The sequence below is a fragment of the Canis lupus genome, chromosome 22, assembly GCF_011100685.1.
Source record: "Canis lupus familiaris isolate Mischka breed German Shepherd chromosome 22, alternate assembly UU_Cfam_GSD_1.0, whole genome shotgun sequence".
In the NCBI taxonomy this organism is placed as follows: Eukaryota; Metazoa; Chordata; class Mammalia; order Carnivora; family Canidae; genus Canis; species Canis lupus.
The window spans coordinates 51683071-51705851 of NC_049243.1; the positions used below are offsets into that span (position 1 = coordinate 51683071).

Here is a 22781-nt window from a genome sequence, read left to right on the forward strand (position 1 = left end):
TACACAAAGAATCAACTTCCTATACTTTGCATAAGGAATTAGAAAGGGCAACATCTGCTGTCTGGTAGTCAAAAGGCCAAAACATAGAGGGAGGGATTTATGAGCACCATCTGAGGTACCTAGGCATATTTTATACCACAAATGCTCTAGGGATGCTCAAATATTTTTACTTAAATATTATTTTCTTACTAGTCTACATTCCACATTCCAGAGCTCCCCTTACATTTTCAACAACCTGTGCGTTTCACCTCTGCTCATCTAGCATAACTCTCCAGGCATCACAGCATTCCTCAACAATTGTATGGGTCCCATTCACAAACTTTGGGTTCTAATAGTCAGATTTTCTCATGGTGTGATGAAGCAACAAAAGATTCCAGCCAGAAGATATTAATGCCCCACCAGAGGGGTATATGAATGGAAAAGAAATCTGCTTTGAAATAGAGAAAGAGATAAGAAATGAAGTCAGATCCTTTCTTACAGCTTGAGGGAAGTTACTATTTTTCCTATGTATATGGGGTATACACAGGAAGACCCATGTGTGTATCCCTACATTTTATATCTGAAATGGTGCAATGCTGTGTCATATGCATCAACACAATGAATTAAGAGAATCCTTATTATCTAACCCTGGCAATGACTAACCATGAGACCATAATAGGGGAATTCACATGTTGAGGTACTTGTGGGTTAATTACATTAGCTATAAAATAAGATGATTGAACTGGTTGACTTTTGAATTTTCATCTAGGCAAGATGTAGAAAAAGACACGATAGCACAAATAAAAGATAAGAAAGTAAATAACCAACAACCTTTACCTTTTCCTCCCAGTCTAGATTTTCAAATTTATTTCTAATAATATTCTTATGAATGAAATTAGATGAAACCAGAGTGTATTATGCTGAGTGAAATAAGTCAATCAGAGAAGGACAATCATCATATGGTTCCACTTGTATGTGGAATATAAGAAATAGTGAAAGGGATTATAAGGGAAAGGAGGGAAACAGAGTGGGGAAAATTTTGAGAGGAAGACAAACGATGAGAGATTCTTAACTCTGGGAAACAAAGGGTTGTGGAAAGGGAAGAGTGGGAGGATGAGGTGACTGGGTGACGGGCACTAAGGAGGGCACTTGATGGGATGAGCACTGGGTATTATACTATATGTTGGCAAACAATTTAAGTAAAAAATTTTTTAAAAGGATGAAATTAGAAACATGCTGGGAGATGTGTTGTTATGTGTATAGAAGAGAAGGGCTCTGATGAAATAGGTATGTTGAAAGCCTTTACCAGGTCCAGGGTTTACCCCTCACTATGTGTGTGAAGTTTGATAATTTACAAAGCACTCTTATGTGCATTATCTCAGCTGAGTCTTACTTGTAAGGCAAGTAAAATAGACATAATTGCAATAACTTGTTTTACAGATAAGTACCTAAGGTTAAAATGACCGAGTCATTTCTTCAGAAATGACTTACACAATTGTAAGCCAAAGGAACTCTTCAAGACCAAGGCAGTTTGGGATGGGGCCTCCACTAACACCAGCATCAAAATGTGCCATAGAATTCATTGGAAGTTCTCTGATTTCTTGTCAAGACTATCCTAGCCTCTCCAGAGTATTTGTCAGTATCAGTAAACCTGATGCCGAGTATTTATAGTAGCCTGGAGCATGGGAGTTGCCATTTCATCTTTCCTGTAGACTTTAAGAACTTAGCCAAAAATAGGACAACACACACATCTTTATATTATTCTTTGTGAGGTAAACCCACATATTTTTTTTAACATTCTGGAAGGTGGTTTGATAATCTATAATTTTGTTGCTGTTCGCAACTGTTGGGAATGAATTTGGAGAATGAAATAACCCAATTTTTACAATAGAATGCAAAAGTCTTAAAATAATTCCAGCTGGCAGTATTAGCAATATAATAGCATGGCACATATGATTTACAAAAGATGTATATCCAGAAACAATTATTGACAAAAATATCCGTCTTTGTCCCAGATTTTATTAGAAATTAGAACCGAAAATAAATTTTAGTCAGTAATGTTTCAAAAACACAATCAAATCAAAAGCTGGTCAAGAATTTTCTTCCAACAATTTCTTCCAAATTACTTACAAAAAAATTGGAACTGATGATTCAATCATACCTATAAATTACAAAATCTCTCTCAACTTCTGTCAAGATACCGATTTTCTTTCTATATTAAGGATATGGTGATTTAAAAAGAAGATATTTCCTAATTTCCAGTTTCTCTGAGAGCTAGGATTTAAAATTTAGAAAGCAATTTCATTGCTTCTTATGATAAACTAACCAGTATATGATCAACTCTTATACCAAATATGAAAGCTAAGTAATTAAAAAAATAAAATAAATAAATTTGATTAAAGATCCAGAAAGCTTCCTACCCAAGGAAGGATGAGGGGCCAGCATCTCAAAGAAAAGAAAACATATGGAGGTGAATACAGTATATCACTCTTCCACTCAAGAATTCGCTGCTTTAGCAGTAGAGGAAGGAAAAAACGTTGAAAATCAGAGTAAAGATTTTGGCAGTCCACAATGATGGAGACAAAAATGGGAGACAAGATTGGGAGATTAAATTGGAGCTCCAGTGCCTTTGGTAAATATCCAGGATTTCAAATGGAACCCATTCAAAGCTATCCCTTAGCCAAAAAACAAACTAGAAATAGACAAGTTCACACACACACACCCTACCCACACAGGAAAGCCAACATCAGATATATTTCATACTAGAATGAATTGAGGTTTTCTGGCCCTATTCTAATTACCTACACACACACAAAAACTCCTCTCCAAGGAAAATAAAATCATAGATAGTCTCTACAGATTTCTATCCAAAATGTTCAACACAAAAACTGCCAAAATTATGAAAGAATATACAAAAAGATCCAAGAGAAAAACAGAAAATAAAAACAGATGCTCAGATTGTCCAGATAGGATTTAACAGACTTAGACTTTGACATTCTGTGATTAATATGTTTAAGAAAATAGGATCCATGATGGAGACCTAAACAGAGAACTAAAGTAATCAAATGGAACTTGCAAAAGGAGAAAAAATATATATATAATAGAAAAAATCAGTAGATGAGTTTAATATCAAAGGGGATTTAATTAATTTCAGTTTAATTTCAGTAAATATCTGAAAACTAACTCAAATTAAAATATCCAGATTAAAGAACAAATATATGAAATCTAGAAAATAGAGTAAGAATGTGGGAGATGTAATGAAAAGTACTGAGATAAATGCAGTTGAAGTCCCAGAAAGACAAGTGAGAGAATGGTGAAGAAATATTTGAAGTGTTGAATATAATAAAAAGAATTCTGAAGCTAACATGAAATTTCATATCCCAGATTCAGAACATGTTGCAAACCTCATGCAAATAAATACAAAGTGACACCTAGGCAATCATGATAAAATTACTGAAATTAAAAACAAGAGGAAAATGAGAACATATGCCCTTCAAATGAGAAAGGATAAGATGACAGTGGAATTTTCAATAGGAAATAATGGAAGCCTGAAGACAACAGGTAATCATCAAAATGATGGGGAAAAAAAACCCTTCAAATCTAGAATTCTATATCCAGTAAAAATACCACTCAAAGATTAATGAAATGTTCACTCAAACAAAACTGACAGAATTTATGACAAGTGAACTGCACTAAAATTATGACTATAATAATAAAAGAGATGTTTAGGTCAGAATAAAAAGTGTTTCCTGGGTGAAAACACAAAAAGGTAGGAAAGAATAAAGAGCAAAGATAAATATTTTAATAAATATTGAGTCTATTACACAATAAAAAAAATTTCTTATGAGTTTTACATATAGAGAGAAATAAAAGCATGACAAGAAACAGACAAAAAAAAAAAACCTTAGAGACAAAATGATAAACTATGCTAAGGTCCTAATATTAAATGTAGCAAGTACTCAAACTCATATCAAACTTCACTAAGTCAACATTAAATATAAGATCCAAGGCAACTACTAAAATATATGGTAATGAATTTATAATCCTCAGGATAATCATGGTGGAAAATGGAATAATAAATAATATTATTTTTTAAATATTTTATTTATTTATTCATGAAAGACACACAGAAACAGGCAGAGGGAGAAGCAGGTTCTGTGCAAGGAGCCCAATACAAGACTTGATCCAGATCCATGATCCAGATCCCTGGATCATGCCCTGAGCCAAAGGCAGATGCTCAATCACTGGGCCACCAAGGTGTCCCAATTAATAATATTCCTGACACATTAAAGAATATAAGAAAATTAAGAAGCAGGTAAATAATAGATTGGACAAATAGAAAACAAATGTTAAATGTTACTGTATCAGTAATTTCATTAAATGTAAATAGACTGGATATTCTAATTAAAAGTCAGATATTATCAGAGTATATTTATCTTTCAAGAAGATTTTATTTATTTATTTGAGACAGACAGAGCACAAGCAGAAGGAGCAGCAGAAAGAGAGGGAGAAGTAGACTCCCCACTGAGCAGGGAGTCTGATGTGGGTCTCCATCCCAGGACCCTGAGATCTCGACCTTAGCTGAAGGCAGATGCTTAACTGTCTGAGCCACCCAGGCACCCCAAGTTAGAGTGTATTTAAAACAAAAACTAAAGCAAAACAAAAATAAATTCATACTTATAAGATGCCCACCTTAATTATAAGAATATAGAAAAGTTAAAAGTGTGAACAGTAACTACCATGCAAACACTAAATCAGAGAAGGCTGATGTAGTTGTTATGCTAATAGTAAGCAAAGTAAATATTAGAGCAAAAAGCAAGACAGTATGATGAAAAGGTATGTCTACCAGTGAGATATAATCATTTCATACTAACCGATAAAGAAGGCAAAGACTGACATATCTAAATGAGATACAGAAAAATCAACAATCATAATGGGAGATTTTTAACATAGCTGTCACAGTAACTGACAAAAGTGGAGACATGAATGAAAATTGATTTTTAAAAGAGAAATTTGAATTGCACAATTAACAAACAATGTCACTGATGTACATTAAATGTTTCATTTGGCTACTGAAAAAATTGTGCTTTCAATCCTCATGTTTCATTTGTTCTCATATTATGTTGGATTTAACTTACAAATCTAGTGATTTATTTTTATAAAAAAGATAACTAGACAATCCCCTAAATATTTGAAAATTAAATGAGAACTTCTAAATAATCATGACTAAAGGAATAAATCACAATGGGATTAGAAAATATTTTACTAGGGTAGTCTGGGTGGCTCAGTTGGTTAAGCTTGATTTCTTGATTTCTGCTCAGGTCTCTATCTCTGGGTAGTGAGTTCAAGCCCCTTATTGCACTCCACTCTCTCTCCCTCTCCCTCTGCTCCTCCCCTTCCCACCCCTACCACTTATACATTACCAAATGCAAACTAAAACACAGCACAGTACAACCTGTGCAATGCAGCAAAAGGTAAATGCTTACAGGTGCCATGCTTACAGATAAATTTACAGTATAAAATTTAAGCACCCTTAAAGCCCTAAAATTAATAAGCTTACACTTTATACTCTCAAGCAGTTTTTTATTTTTTTTATTTTTTTAAAGATTTTATTTATTTATTCATGAGAGACACAGAGAGCGAGCGAGAGAGAGAGAGAGGCAGAGACACAGGCAGAGGGAGAGGCAGTCTCTATGCAGGGAGGCTGACGTGAGACTAGATCCCAGGTCTCCAGGATCAGGCCCTGGGCTGAAGGTGGTGCTAAACTGCTGAGCCATGCAGGCTGCCCTTAAGCAGTATTTTTTAAAAAAGCAAATTTAATCCAAAGAAAATGATAGTTAAGAATGGAAATTAATAAAACACAAAAATTGAAAATAGAAAAAATCAACTGAGCTAAAGTGGCTTCTTTATGAGACTGACGCGCTGCCTACTGCGCTAACGAGGCACCTTAAAGTGGCTTCTTTAAAAAAGATGGATAAATTTAATACATCTTAACAAAACTGTCGCAGAAAAAAAAGTGAAAAGGAAAAATTATCAGTATCAGGAAAAAAAACAATAAATTGATACAGATGTGATGAACAACTCTCAGAGATAACATTAATTAATCTCCAAACACTGTTAAGCCAGACACACAAAAAAAGCACATACTAAATGATATCATTTACATAGTTTGTTGTGGTTGTTGTTGTTTTAGAGAAAGAGAGTGAATGTGGGGGCGGGGAGAATGGAAGAGGGAAAGGGAGAGACGGAGAATCTTAAGCACACTCCACATCCAGTGAGGTCCCCCATAAGGGGCTTGATCCCAGGACCCTGAAATCATGACCTGAGCTGAAATCAAGAGTTGGCCACTTAAGCAGCTGAGCCACCCGGGGGCCCCTATATAAAATTTTGAAACAAGCAAAACTAATATATTGTGTTGGAAGTCAAGACAGTACCAATCATTAGGGCTTACTGATTGGAAATGCCTGTGTGTGGGATCTCTGGGACATTGTTGTGTTCTTGATCCAAGGAGTACTTTTGCAAATGCATTCATGTGTGAAAATTCATTAAGTTATATGTGATATGTGCACTTTTCAAGGCACATATTATAGCTTAATAAAATGTTTTAAAATTGAGATAGCATTGTGAACTTAAGAACTACTATAAAGTTTGTGAAATAGAATTAGACATACATGTCTTCTTCAAGCTATATGTCATTTGACAAACCTGTTGAGTGTTCACACCAGGAATTTTTTACACCTTCAAGTGTAGTCTTGCATGAGAAATACCAACCAAATTTTCTAAAATCAACAGAAAAACAAATACCTTCTTTAAAAAAAGGAATGCTAGGGATGGACAAAAAAGAGTTATAATGTTTCCCAAAAGTTGGGGAAGAACACTTAATATGTTAGGTTGTCTCCTGGATTTTATAGTCTTTGAAATTTAACGAACAATAAAGAGGAAAGAGTCCTTTTGAAAAAAAAATGGAGTGAAATGGCCCATAATTAAATAGAAGCATGTCAGAGAAAGAAGATGTGGGAGCAGATAAACTAAAGCCATAATTCTTAGCATCTCCCTCCCACTTCCCAATGGGTAACCTCCAACTCCTACTAGGAAGAATGTTCTCAAAACTTGCAACTTCTTCCATACTTGAAAAGTATGTTCTCTACACATCTTTCTCATTCATTATCAAAGAAACTTCAGGGGAGATGGTAAGTGTATCATAAGGGGGCAGCCCTCACAGTAGAAATCTCAAAATACAGGGTTGTAATCCTATTACATACCACTATAGTACAGACTATATGACCCAGGAAAAATTACTAATATCCATGCATTTCCATTCTTTCACTTGAAAAATAGCCAAACTATGGAAAGAGCCTAGATGTCCATCGACAGATGAATGGATAAAGAAGATATGGCATGTCTATACAATGGAATACTACTCAGACATCAAAAAGTGAAATCTTACCATTTGCAATGAATGGATGGAACTAGAGGGTATTATGTTAAGTGAAATAAGTCAGAGAAAGTAAATTATCATATGATTTCACTCATATGTGGAACTTAAGAAACGAAACAGAGGATCATCGGGGAGGGAGGGAAAAATAAAATAAGACAAAATGAGAGAGGAAGACAAACCACAAAAGACTCTTAACTTTAGGAAGCAAATTGAGGGTTGCTGGAAGGGAGGAGGGTAGGGGAATGGAGTAACTGGGTGATGGACACCAAGGAGGGCATGTGATGTGATGTTACATGCAGCTGATGAATCATTGGACTCTACTTCTGAAACTAATAATATACCATATGGTAATTAATTGAATTCAAATAAAATAAGAAAGAAAAAGAGGGAGGAAAGAAGAAAAGAAAGAAGAAATAAGAAAGAAGAAAGAAAAGAAAGAAAGAAAGAGAAAGAAAGATGTTACATGCAGCTGATGAATCATTGGACTCTACTTCTGAAACTAATAATATACCATATGGTAATTAATTGAATTCAAATAAAATAAGAAAGAAAAAGAGGGAGGAAAGAAGAAAAGAAAGAAGAAAGAAGAAAGAAGAAAGAAAAGAAAGAGAAAGAAAGAAAGAAAGAAAGAAAGAAAGCAAGCAAGCTAGGCATAAAGTTGTCTATCTTAAAGAGTTTTTGTGAGGTTCAATGTGGATGACGGTAAAATTTGGGATGAGCTAAGAAATTTGTTCCCTTATGTTTACTTGCAATAATAAGAGTATCTCAGGTCTATCAGCTTAGCAACCCCATTAGATTATTCAAAGTAACAGATCCTTAAAGAGGAGTAGACACATACAGCCACTTTGCTGGAGAAATACCTACAAGAGCATACAAGGTCCCAGCATAAATTCTGCTTGCTGACTGCACTTTCTATATGTTAGGGGTTTTTCCCTCTTTTTCTCTCTCTTGATATTTTTTCTATCTTCTTGTTCCTCTTTTTAGCCTCCTGATAGTAAGTAAGTGCTTTAAGGTTTTCTTTATGGAGTTCAGAGGTACTTGAATGAAAGGGGCTCATGTATTTCTTAAGAATAAACCCAATAAACGGATATCAAAAATTCCTTGCTGTTTACAGTTTCTTCACTGCAGTTTGAAACCCCGTATCAGGATATGCTGTATACGGCTCGTCTACATTTTTCCCCCCATGAAATAAGATGCTTGCAGCCAATATTGATATGGCAGCCATGAAACCTGTATGTTTAATCAAACAACTTGTGTGTAATGCACTCTTTAAATGGAATCACCTTGGATCAAGTGCTAATAACCAGAGAATAACCAATTCCCTGAAGCATAAAGGAATCCTCTTGACTCATAATTATTTTCTGCACTAGGAAAATTACTATTTGCTGAGATTTTTACCAAATAATGTTTTCCCTGTTCCAAACCCTGTCACTGTGTTTGAGACTCCGAAGCTCCACTGGCTGGTCGCTAATCAGAAGCACATCAGTCTGACCTACTTTCAAAACCAACACTTTTGATACAAATCCAATAGCTTTAGTCCTATGTTTGATTAATTCAGCTTCTTAAAATTGAGGAGCTCACTTACTTAGTGTTTCTCCTTCTCTTCCAAAGAAGCTGACTGCTGCTGTCAATCCCAACTGGTTAATATCCAATGGTTTTATTTTTCTCTTCCATCCAATGCTGCCAATCTAGATTACTTTTCAATTTTCCGTTTGATTTCTTTTTCTTATTTTTTTAATCACTTTCTTTAAATGCATTCTAGTTGCTATTTAGGGGCACGGAATGCTTTTCTTTAAGAATATGTTCAATATTGAGATGCCTGGGTGGCTCAGTGATTGAACGTCTGCCTTTGGTTCAAGTCATGATCCTGGGGTCCTGGGATGTAATGCCACATCAGGCTCACTTCGGGGAGCCTGCTTCTCCCTCTGCCCAGGTCTGTGCCTCTCTTTGTGTGTCTCTCATGAGTAGATAAATTTTTTTAAAAGAGTATCTTCAATATTACTTAACAGAACTTAAAAATGAAGATTGAAGTTCCTATTCGCACCTTGACATTCATTTATGTTGCAGGTCATGGTTGTGGGGATGATGATTGTGGGGTGTGTTTATTTGTGCTGGTGTGTATGTGTGTAGTCATTCATTTCAGTTATTCCTTTCCTTCTAGGCTTGTCACTGTTTCTATATTTCCTCACTGAAACTTTAATCCCTTCAAATGGGCTTTAGCTTAGCTGCTAGTATGACTGTGTCTGATATGTCAAAGCTGCAAAAACAAAAACAAAAAACAAATTATGTGGGATCCCTGGGTGGCGCAGCGGTTTGGCGCCTGCCTTTGGCCCAGGGCGCGATCCTGGAGACCCAGGATCGAATCCCACGTCGGGCTCCCGGTGCGTGGAGCCTGCTTCTCCCTCTGCCTATGTCTCTGCCTCTCTCTCTCTCTCTCTGTGACTATCATAAAAAAAAAAAAATTATGTGCAGATGACAACCCCGGAAGAATATAATGAGGTTTGTCAAGGTAAAATAAACAAAGGTATTTCAAAGAATTGAGTTCTAGAAGTTACTGGGAGGGATTTAACTGACTTTTACTGGAGACCTGAGTAGGTTTCTTTCTTATTTTCTGTCTTAATACTTGCATTTGCGAATCCAGGAGAATGATAGCTTATATCTGCCTAAAGATGGAGTGTTATCACAACAGGGGTGGGTATGGGGAGCTGAGAACACCAATTTTTAAAATATATACAAATTTGGAACTAAATATACTTAGTTCTGTTTTTATGAGTCATGTTGTATCTGCATCACACAGCATTCTTCACGTTAATCTTATTTACACACATACATACTTTGTCACACACAAACACACATACAGTGAGAGAGGAAAGCACTCTTAGCTGCAATTGTCTCAAACTTAACAGATAGATTGTAATTGTTCGAATTTTAAGTCATAAGAGGTAGAACAAATAGAGTATACAGAAATAATTAGCCAATTCTTTACAGGCTGTATTTAGTAAATAGCTGACAGGAAGCATGGGACTGAAGTAAGTTAGGAGGTACAGGGGTTGGGGAAGCATGGGGATGGGTGGGATTTGGAGGCAGGGGCAGATGGGCAACAGAAACTGCGAAGGGACCATTGAGAGGATGATTCCGCTCTTCAGATGGCCTCTTAATGTACGCACAGACCTGTGCAAAGGAATCTCTCTTTCTGCCTTGGTTTTCTAAGGCTGAGCCCATGTGGGCTTCTAAACAAGTAAGCAAAGGAATTTAAAGCTAAGTGATGTCTTCCAAATTGTCTGGTGCAAGCTGCTCATTGCATGGAGGTCTCTGCATATTCACAGACTTGTCTGAGTTGCTCAGCCTGTGGTAGAAGGCAGATGCCCACACTCTCCCCATTTCCCCCAGGGCACCACAGAGCTGGTGTTGTGTGGAAAGGGCTGGGCGGTATAGGGATAGCGGTAAATAATAGCAATAGAAATGGAAAGATGTAGTGCAGGTGAGATTTGGGGTATTTACTTGCATTCACTTTTTAAGAAAAAAAAATCAATAAGCCTGCCTCAAATGCCTCAGACAACAGGGCATTTTGTGTGTGGCAGGGGGCGGAGGGGGCATAGGGAACAACGGTATGAAGTGAGTCAACAATGAATAACATCTTGGTGAATGGTTAACAGCTGTTATGTCGCAAAAGATGCTGTGGTTGCCTTTAAAAAAAAGTGAACAAATAGGAATATAGGAATATGATAGACTAATGAATTTAGGGAGATGGTGCTGAAATAATCTTTGTTCTTATTGTCATGGGGCAAAAGAAAAACCCAGGCAGAAATGAAAACTTTACCTTTAGGCTGATTTATTGGTGTAGAAGTTGCAAAAAGTGCTTAATATTGTACTATGAGTCTCAGTTTCACTTGACCACACAACAATAAACCATCCAGAAAGTAAAATGAAAACAGTCATGGGAGCATTTGGATACCAGGGACATTTCTAATGATTAAAAATTGTGTTAGCTCAGCAGCAGCAGCAGAGGAAGAGGACAACTTTGCCTATTAATTCCTTAGTCTCAAAACTTCAGCAACTTTTATTACTTTTTATAATTTTGCAAAATGCAAAGCCTGAGGGATGAAGAATATCAAAGTTGACAGACATGAAATGTTCCAAACCTTATAGGAAAACTTCAACATTGCCACACAATCTGTGATGGCTCACTCTGGAAAGAAAGTCTAAGAGACTTCGGAATGAATGTGTCTGAGTTCCACTGTTCTGCACAGTATTGACCTGGCATCCCAAGCATCAGACCGAAATGGGTAAGTAGAGGCAGAACCAGCAGCACACTTTCGTAATGAGGTGATTCTCATATGGACAACACCGCTGGCCACAGCAGCTGCTGGAGCACCATGTTCTCTCATATGGAGCTTGTAAGAAGGAACCAAGGCAATCCTTGTGTTTGACATTCTAGCCATTCGAGGGGTAAATCTAGGATGACACAGGGATACAACACTGAATATTATTATTATCTAAGATCTACTGGGTTAATTCTAAAAACATACACCTTGCATCAGTTAGACCTGAACAGCATTCAAATACTACTTCTCCCAAGTACAAATCTCTAGAAAAATTACTTCATTTCCTCTCACCCATGAAAATGAAAATAATACTCCCTATTTCCTATGGCTGGGAGAAGTAAGAGATGTGGCTTATAATGCTTCTAATACTAGTAGATGCAGTAAAGATGTCTGATTACTTTCCCTGCTTTTTCCTTTAATTTGTCAGGCATGAAGCCAAGACAAATTCTTCTGTCTTGTGTAGACTTGTCCAATTTGCTCATCCCTCCATTCAAGTCAGAGCCTGGCCCCAGCAAAAAGGGAGACAGCAGATGCAATCTTCTCTGCACCAGGGTTGGCCTCAGCATGAAATTCTCTTCATGAAAACAGCAACCATCTCGTTGCTGGAATAAGAATGAGGTAATTATTGAACAATCTAAGCCACAGAAATGATTAAGGTGCTAGTGGCATTTACTTATGCAGAAAGATTAATAGAGTTAAACAATTTTAAGTTGGCCAAATGGTAAGGAGGATAAAAAGCCACGAACAAATATTTAAAGGGCATGATGTAGCCAAGGCAAGGCAGGAATTATTTACATAAATTTAAAGAGATAAAATGAGGCATGTAGAGGAATAAAAAGACATCAAGCCATGAAATTCTGACTATTTTGAAGACCTTTTCAAAAGGGAGAAAAATGTTGGATTCTGAAGAAAATGAACAATTGCTCATCAAACATTCAAGAGTGTCCTGAGCAAAGATACTGTATTCATGTTGTAGATTCTGAACTCAGTGGTTACACATTGTCCTGGATAACCTAACGAGAAGAGACAATAGAACCCTATCAAATTATTCCTAAACTCTAATTGTCCACCCTTTTTCATTTCTCATATCTCCAAAGCTGTTTGTCATTCCGACAGAAGATTTTTAAAAATGCTAATATAAAAAAGTACTTTAACTCTGTCACCAGATCTCATAACTGTGTATCTACATGTAATAGGTAGAAGTGTAAGAGGATCCATTAGCGTTACTTAAAATCAAATATACCACTGAAAACATTTCATATACAGAAAATAAACTGTTAAATGCTCCTTCTTACATTTATAACTATTTTGCTGTGTATGATACTTGAATCTGAATGATGCTTATTATTAATCAAATTAACCAAATATTTTAATTTACCAATTACTACTGGCTATGCTAGAAATTAAAGAGTTTTCAAATCAGTGATTACTTAGTCACAAATCTATTATGTCTGCCCAGAAAAATATTAAAAGACTAACTCTTAGAAAGACCATTCAAATTCCCTTTTATGAAGACAAGTTGTTCAGGTCCAATGCAAATATATGTGATGAAAAGAGCATCCAGGGGCAGCCCAGGTGGCTCAGCGGTTTAGCGCCACCTTCAGCCCAGGGCGTGATCCTGGAGACCCAGGATCCAGTCCCGCGTCGGGCTCCCTGCATGGAGCCTGCTTCTCCCTCTGCCTGTGTCTCTGCCTCTGTATGTGTGTGTGTGTGTGTGTGTGTGTGTGTGTGTGTCTCATTAATAAATAAATAAAATCTTAAAATAAAACAACAGAAAATAGTATTCTTCCTAAGTAAAGAAACATCAAGCACTACCTTCTAATGGTACCTGAGTACCACCTGAGTACTAATAGTGTTTGGCAGGGCATCATGTTGCATGATGGCAATAGTTAACACATTAATAATTAATCCAGACATAACTATGAAAATATGATCACCATGAATGGTTTTAATGGAGTAAACAGTAAGTTAAAAGCAGTTTGATGCTAATTTTACCTATATTGTAGCAAAAAGTACAAATTTACTTACAAATAATGAAAAGTTGAATTCCAGAGGCTATACAAATAGGACTAAGGGCTAAAGGATTAAACCCTTAGGTCTGACCACTTGCCGGTCATTGGTGACCTTGACAAGAACAGATTATTGGTGGGAGCAAAAACCTGATTTAGAAAGGGTTCAAGAGAAAATAGGAGGAGAAAAATTGGAGATCTATTTTTCAAGGAGTTTTGCTGACAAAAGACCATTGGCTTAGTAGTTAGAGAAGAATGCACCATCATGAGGAGATTACTTTTTAAGTTGGGATATATCACACCATATTTATATTTTGATGAAAATAAGATAGTAGGATATGAAGATTATATTATGCAGAAGAGAGAGGGAAATTATTGGATTATGTCCCTGAGTAGGAAAAAGGATTTATCCCTCAACTGGAGGAGGTCTTAACCTTAAATATAAGTGCTAAGAGTTCATCCGCAAGTTCAGGAGGAAAAAGAGCAATAAATGGATAGATATGCAGATCGACTTGTAAAAACAGTAGTGGAATATGTGAAAATTTATTTTTTATTATTTCTGTTTTCTCAGGGAAATAGAAGTAACATAGTTGAGAGTGTGTAGGAGGGAATAGGTATAAGAGGTTTAAAGAGAAGGAAGGCAAAAAAATCATCTAGTTAAATAGAAATAGACTTTTTTAAAAAAAATGTACTGGGGCCCAGTTGATGTAATTGACTACAAAATCAAAGTAGGAACAACCCATGTGCATGTATGTTTTCTCCTCAGCTGAAGTATGTGCTGGTAACAAAATAGGCTGACCAGTGGATTACCCAGTTAGTTTTACCATGTAAGTAAAGTGAACAAGAAAATAAAAGCCAGGCAGTGTAAGTCAATAAAATATCCAAGTAACATATAACTAGATCTGAAAGCTTGTCTTGGAGTTCAATATTCATCTGTGTGCAATTGTTATAAAGTGCATAATACAATTTACACATGACTTCCATTTGACTACATTATGTTCTTCTGGTATCAGTATTAAGAACAAGATCTAAGAACTCACTAGGCAAGAACTGTGAACCAATGTGTTAATTCAAAAGCAGCATACAACACCTAGTATCTAGTTTTCCAATAGTCTGCATTTTCATGATCAATTTTTGACTCTAAAACCTTAGTGGTTTGCTTCAATTTATCATGTACAATAAGGCCAATAAGGAATGTAACCAATAAAACATCTTATTAGAAATGAGAAATGTCTAAAATATATAATCTAGGAAAATTAATAAAAATTAATGAAAGACTTGACATAAAATTCATTACATGCTAATGAAAGTACTCCAAATAAATCCTTTTCAGAGTTTCAGGTCAATGATGCAATTCATCAAGGAGATAGCATCAACAAGTGTCACATCCAGATACCGGTTAGAAAATCAAAGTTACATCCCTACATGAAAACATGGCTTGGGGGATCCCTGGGTGGCGCAGGGGTTTAGCGCCTGCCTCTGGCCCAGGGCGCGATCCTGGAAACCCGGGATCGAATCCCGCGTCAGGCTCCCGGTGCATGGAGCCTGCTTCTCCCTCTGCCTATGTCTCTGCCTCTCTCTCTCTCTCTCTCTGTGACTATCATGAATAATAAAAATTAAAAAAAAAAAAAAAAGAAAACATGGCTTGGTAAAATAAGGCCCTTTTTTTGGTGTCTTTTGTCAAAGCCCACAAATGGGTCTCTACTTCCAGGCAAACTTTCTTACACCTTTGTTTTAAAAAGTTAATAATACACCTTTACATGTATCCAATCAACAGATATAACATTGAACATCTACTACATACCTTAAAGTAAGGTGTCTTCCATTAATTGACAAGTTCACAATGTCATAAAGAACTGGAAGTGTAAATAGTGGGGAGAATAGAGGATTTAAGTACAGGCAGATTTATTTTTGAATTCTGCTTGTGTTCCTTGCTCAGGAGAAAGCCTTCTGGCAAAATATAAACTCTCCGAGTCCCAGTTTTCTTTGCTATGAAATGCTGATGTATCTCAACTAATTGAGATAATGAAATAAAGTATGTGACAATTGAGAATTGCCATTTGTTAAGAGCAGGGACTCTGGTGTCAGCCTGGCAACCTGGGTTTCAACCTCAGCCTCACTCTTTGAAGATATACAAGCTTGGTCAATTATTTGTTTGTTTCAGTATCCTCATATATAAAATAGATGGGTAAATGATATTAGTGTATCATCCATTAACAGATAATTCAGTGTATCAATTGATAGATAATGTAATGTACCAACCATATAGATTTGTTGTGGGGATGAACTAGTACTCCATGGTTCAGTGCCTGACACAGAGTGCCATGTAGGCAGTTGAGAAACAAATTAATAAATGCCCAGTGGCCACGGCACACAGCGGTCACTCTATGCCAAATGTAAATCCTAAGAAATACACAGTTTTTCATTTATTCAACAAATGCTTGTGCAAGTGTTCGTCATATGCCAGGCACTGATGAGACACTGACTTTTAAGTGGCAGTACCCCATTATACATACCGTATGACCCTATCATATCCTAAAAATCCCTGTCAAACCTGATAGCCAAGAACTTTGAAAGCATAGAGTGAAATACATTTTCCACACACATAAAAATATTTCACACAATATAGCTCTAGAAAAGAGCCTTCTCCCTGAATGACAAAGTAATAACTATCATAAAATGGTTTTTTAAAAAGGCTTCTAGGTTTCTACTACCACTTCCTACTGCGCTCCTCCCAGTAAACAGTAACATATTCATGTAGTCCAAGTTTCTTAAAATGGACATTGGAATCTGTAGGTAAAATTACTAAATTAATTGCTTCTTAGTCATGCCAACACAGTGTGATTGACTTTTAAATGGCATCAGCCTTGTTAAAATTGTTAAAACTCAAAAAACGTTTGAGTTTCTATTATGCTTTTATTTTTGTGTTTTTAGCCCTTGAGTGCTAATGACATTTAAAACATCATATTCAAATTTATATTACTGAGATATCATAGTCTGTTTTGGCTAAAATTTCTCAACACTGGGGGAAAAATTAATATAAAGTATATACAGAAAGAACACTAAATTCCCAAAACTAAATAGGTAAATTGAAAAATATGTCAGTCACCTTTTCCTTGACATTATTTTTAAGTTAAGCAAATCAAACTTAAAAGACATCATTTTACATTAAAGAGAGGGGAGGGGAGGTTCATGTCTACTTGAAAATGAGTTTCTTACAGTAACATTATATAGAATAAAACTGTTAACAAAAAAAAAAAAACCAGAATTTTGGGGCTAAACATAGAACTACACTAATAAGTCTAGTAATCTGAAATGTAAAGTGAAACCTGTAACTGATAATGGTAACCTGGTGGGGGATTTGGGGTGGAGTGGTGCTTCTGAAATCTTATACTATGAACTGTCAAAGGATTTCTTCACCAGTGAACAGTATTATTTTCTCAATACATATAAACTCAATGCATATACCTAACTCAACCTAAAGCAAATCATCTTACTCAACCTTACATCTTACCTAAACTACTATGCTATATTACCCTTCGCTTACTATACTACTTCTTAGTTTATTGTACCACCATGGTAGCAACCATTTTCAGAAGCCTAGAGGAAATGTAGAATGTTGAAATCACAATAATTAAGGCACAGGAAAAATGCATAAACAAGCAAGGTCAACTTTAAAAAAAATCTCTAACATTGTTTGGTTTACCAATTCAGAAATCTTCCTATAAAAGCTTTCACTTAGGAAGCCTACATTTGACAAAATATCCTTTTTGAAAAATTAGACATTTCAATTTAGAAAAACTATGATTTTAATCTTACTGTTATACAAGTAACAAATAATGAAATTCTGATTATCAACCAGTTAGCAACAGGTATTATCAAAAGATAAGTAGGAAGACTCCCGCGTGCATGGCCTTAGAAAACTAAAAAGAAATACACTCCTCAAAGAAAAGAAGGACGATACTTAGGGGGAAAAAATGTTCGCTTGTTTTATTCTGACCTCAACAGCCAATATAAGCAGGTGGTTTATATTTTCATATGGTAATGGCTCTGAAGCAGTAGCACAAAGGATGGTGATTTTTTGATAACTCTTTGCTCTTGATTATTTATTTCCTGAGAAGGTAGACACATCTTTCCTTACATGATACCTCATAAGAAGGAAGACGACTTTTCCTAGGATAACTGATGAGTTTCATTATCACACTGGAGCAAAGCGGTTCTGTTGATATAGAAATACATATATTTCTGTTTTCTATATTACAGAACAACTTGGAAACAAATTTTAAGTAGCTCATTTTTCTTTCTCTGTTTCTTATGACATCCTGTAATTTATTTCAGATAAAATGTGCCAGTAAGAAACCCACACAACCACTGATTAAAACATACATGACACATGATCCCATGGCTCCCATGACAGTAGCCAAAAAAAGTAGACTACAGGGAATAATTGCATTAGCCACACTAAAAAAATTGGAAGGTCATTGTCTTACAAGCAATAAAGATTCTTGTTTTGGTTTAAAAGTTAATAAGGAAAACATAACAACACTTTTAGGATAGAACATCTTTGCTTGCAGTTTCTAGTTTAGTTTTTCATTTTTTACAAAAAAGTTATGATTCCAAATAAAACTATTTGCAAACCACCGGTTTCCTTGTGCCCTCTTCTTTATTTAGCTAAATTAACAGACATCCTAAATATCTATTTTCATAAGCTAGTTAAGCTCTAAAGTGAGGTTGGTTATATGCAATCACCCTCTAGTCCCTTCAAAAAGGGATAAGTTATATATGTATATAATATATTATATATATGGAAAGTAAAAAAAGATATAAAAACTTGAAAAGTATATATACTTTTTAAATGGTCTATTTAGAGTGCTGTGGTTCAAGGACACTCTTTTAACTTTGGACCTGTTGACCTAATTTATTATATTATTCAATTCAAGGGCAATGCCAAGTATCCAGGGCATGGCAAACACTCTATTAAGATTTGAGAGTTTATGAAAGTACAGGAAACACAGACTTTGCCCTTAATGACAATTAATTACATCTTGGGGTGTAGCACAATTAATTACTATCAGGCATAAACAATGATAGTGAGGTATAAAATGCCACAGGAGGATTATTCTTACTTCTCTGCAATGAGGGAAGACTTCCTAGAGGCAATGGCATTTTCTCCAAGCTTTAAGAAATAGGGACAATTTTAACAGGTGAAGATAGAAGACAGAAGATTCCATACATGGAATAAAGCACAAAGAAAAGAATAGGGGTTTGAAAGCATGTGGCTAATTTTAGGAACTCTGTTCTCTGGAGTCGTTGGAGGTAAGGAAGGGAAAGAAAGATGAATCTGGAAAGGTGAGAGAGTCATGGTGCCCACACAATCCCTCAAGCCATCTTGCAGATTCCTGTCCTTTACAAGAAGACGAAATGGTACAACTTCTCAACTGGTGCAAAAATCACCCTTCTATGAGGGGAGAAGCTGATCAGAGTGGGGGATAGGGCTCCATCCAAAAGCACAAAAGTAAATATAAGCCATACCCTTTATATTAAATAAATTACTAATTAAAGAAGTATTAAAAAGGAAAAAACACCCTACATTTAAGAAATGTCTGTTACTCTTCCCCCCGTCACAAAATGTGGAGCTGTTCTTTATTCTGTTTGCCAACATGTCATATTTATTTGAATTCACTTGTCAAAATGTAAACTTCAGCCAAAATGGACTATGGTACGAGATGACAATATACTGCATTTCTATATCTGCTTTGCTTCTCTCAACAGTTTAAGATTTTTCCCACCTCAGGGGCTTTCATTGTCCTTCTCAGATGTCAACTCTCCACCTGGATTTCTCCGTGTGGCCCCTCTCTGCATATCTGATCTAATTGGGTTTCTTTCCCGTGATCCTTGACCCTGCAACCTCCACCTCAGCCCTCTTGTCTTTACAAGACTTTGAGTTTCCTAATTTCTTATTTTGTTCCTTTCCATATGCATTGACTTTTACCCCATATTTGTAACCCCCTTGATGGAAGGGACTTCATTGGTTCTATTCACTGCTCTAATACTTAACACCTGGCAACAGCACCTGACAGAGTAGGAAGATCCAGTAACCCTTTGTCAAATTAATGACGTTCAAATATGAAGATATTTAAAATTGTCATGCCTAAAAGTTGTATCTTTAAATGAACAAATCGGATTTTTAAAATTTCCTGAGGGCAGTTCCTCCTATGCAAAGAGTGAGTCTGGAGGTAAAGGTAACTATGCTTAAAAATATTTCCTTAAAGAGCATTCAATTAAATAATGAAAGAATTATATGCATAGCTATAGGTAATATAAAACCATATAGTCATATATCAATGTATAACTTATATAATATAAAGTTTTAATATTAATTTTGCATAAATTAGTAATATAATGTCTGATGCTCCAGAGTAGATGTATATTTTTCTTCACAAAGGAATATATTTCTTTATATATGATAAATATAAGGAGAATAAAAGGAAAGGTTCTGGTGAAATTTCCTTTTAGCCTATCATCTGTTTGGAAAATAAGGGAGCAGAGGTGACCTCAAATATATTTTTCTTACAGACCACTGATGCACGCGTTAATACCGAGAGAACAGTTAGGGTTGCAAATGGTATAATAGACTATATCTGGGGGGGAAAGAAGGTATATCCTCATGTTAAAATACAGAAGTGTAAAGCACACCTTCCTTCATTATGCAATATGACAAAACATTTATTGTCTGTATTTATAAAATAATCTACTGGTTGCATATTTAAAGAAGACACACAGTAAGTTTTAGTCATTGTTTATATTAGTGTAATCTCATCTAGAAGAGAACAGGCTTATTTATTTCAAGTAGATGCAAATTTGGAGCTTTACCTGGTGAAAACTGTTCTAAAAGATCATCCGATTTTAAAAAGGGGGAGAAGCAAACACTCTAAGTCAAGATAATGTGACACTCCATGGATCAACAATGTTTAGAGCGACTGAGTTGTTCTTATAATACAAAGGTTTGCTGGATAAGGCTCTAGGCTAAAGCGGAAAATTAAGACCCATTTTTTCTTAATAGCTTCCACACTCATCTGAAAATATTAATATTTTCTCCAAATACTTCATCAAGAGGCATTATATCTATGCAACTAGGTATTATATTTATATAATTTTATCTTCCTTAGAACTGCCACTCTTAATCTTTCTACGGTGTTTGCCTTTTAAGTCTGATTCTAAGAGCAAATAATCTCCAATTTCTAATGTGACAATAAGCTACTGTCCTTTATGAAAACTATTTAGCTACAGCCTTACAAAAAAAAAAAAAAAACCACCAGCATTAAAACTTTTGGTCATAAATCTGTAAATGTGTAGAACACACACACACTCACGTAGATGCACATGTATAGCCTATGCTTCTCTCCCCTGTCTTTGGAACAACAGGGTATTTAAAACAAATACAGCTGGGCAGCAAGAATATAATGTGCTGGGCAAACATATACTCCTATTAATGTAAATATATTCTTCGATGTTTCCTGCCAAGCCCACTTAGTTATGAAAAGCCAGCAATCCCCATTTCTCCCACGGAACACCCCACATAGTCTCAAAACAATCGCCCTTAGCAACTGGATGTGGAAGCAAGCAGAGATGAACAAAAGCAGTTGGGCTCGGGCTCCTAAGTTGCCTTCCCAGACCCTGACATTTTACATCAGCAAAAGCAGGTCATGCTGGGCACTAGTTATTGCTCCAAAAAAAAAAAAAAAATGTATAGTAAGGCAACTATTCTAGTCACCTGCTTGTAGTAAGTCCTTGTTTTGCCTCCTGTCATTCGCGAGCCCTTGAATTTGAATTGGCACCGGCTGGGGATGTGCACCTCGCCTAACCCCAATCCGGACTCATCCTCCCTCACTCTGCGCCCTCTGCGCATCCCAGGCCGGGACCTCGGGCTTCGGCGGGCTCAGCTCTGGCGAATCCCCTTGGTTCGCACGCACCCTCCACTGCTCTGACCCCGGCCCCGTGGAGGGCCCGGGGCGGGGTTGGGGGCCGGGAAGCGCGGTGGGGGCGGGGGGGGTCACCACATTTCGCCAAGGTCTGGGAGCCAAGGAGGTTCCAGAGACCTGGGAGGCCAAGTGAGGCCAGACGCACAGAAATTCTTGCCCCTCCGGCCGGACCGGGAGCAGCCGCCGAGCCCCCGAGGGCTGTGCGGGGCCCGGGGACGCACAGGGGTGCGGGGTGGTCAGGGGTTCTCCCGGGAAGCCCGCGTGAGACTCGGGGAGCCGAGCGGGCCAACTCGGCGGCTCCGGGCGGGGCAGGCGCCAGCGGCCACAGGTGCCCGGGAGCAGGCTGCCAGGGCCGGCCGCGCTCGGGGCGCTCGGGGCGCTCGGCGGGAGCCTGGGGCGGGGGGGGGGGGGAGCCGGGCCCGAGGGCGGGAGAGGGCAGCCCGCGGAGGCCCGGGCGGGCGGGGCACGGGAGGGGTCGGGGCGCGCCTCCCAACACCGACCCACACAGACCTTGGCGCCGCAACCTGCGCTTCTTGAGGCCGAAGATGCGCACTTTGGAGAAGATATCCACCAGGTTGCCGTTGCAGAGCCCGCGGGTCTTGCTGGGGCTGCTCCGCCTCCTGCTGGCGGACGGCCGGTCCCAGTGCTGCTCCCGCGCCTGCCGCTTCTGGCGGATCAAGCCGCTGGCGATGGCCGCAGCCATGGTGGCCCCGGGAATGGGTCCGGGGCGGGAGGGGACGGCGGCAGGGGGAGCCGGGGACGCGGGGGAGGGAGGCAGGGGCGGCGCAGGCGGCGGCTCGGCCCGGAGGAGGCGGGGGCAGCAGGCCCGCGGGGCTCAGGGCAGCGGGGGGCGCGCTCAGTCCCGACTAGGACCCATGGCCCTCCCGGCGGGGCGCGGGGCGGGGCGCGCGGGCCGCGGGGCGCGGGATGCAGGGCAGGTCCCGGCCGGGCTCGGCGCGGGCGCGGGCGCGTCCGGGGCAGACGAGGCGGGACTCAGCGCCGGGCTGCAGCCGCCCCCCGGCCGGTGCAGCCGCCGCCGCCCGCTCGC

At 38.0% G+C, this 22781-nt stretch overlaps 1 protein-coding gene across 8 annotated transcripts in view; it reads right to left on the bottom strand.

Annotated features, from left to right (window-relative positions):
• FGF14 (fibroblast growth factor 14) overlaps positions 1-22781 on the bottom strand; it is a 601957-nt gene that overhangs the window by 144338 nt on the left and 434838 nt on the right. The window contains exon 1 of one of the 8 annotated variants that reach the window (XM_038569989.1): positions 22244-22448. The exons of the other annotated variants lie outside the window; for them this stretch is intronic. Within the exon in view, the coding sequence (XP_038425917.1) occupies positions 22244-22436 (193 nt within the window). The 5' untranslated portion in view covers positions 22437-22448. Of the gene's footprint in view, positions 1-22243; positions 22449-22781 lie in introns of those variants that run through there. 8 annotated transcript variants of the gene reach the window in all.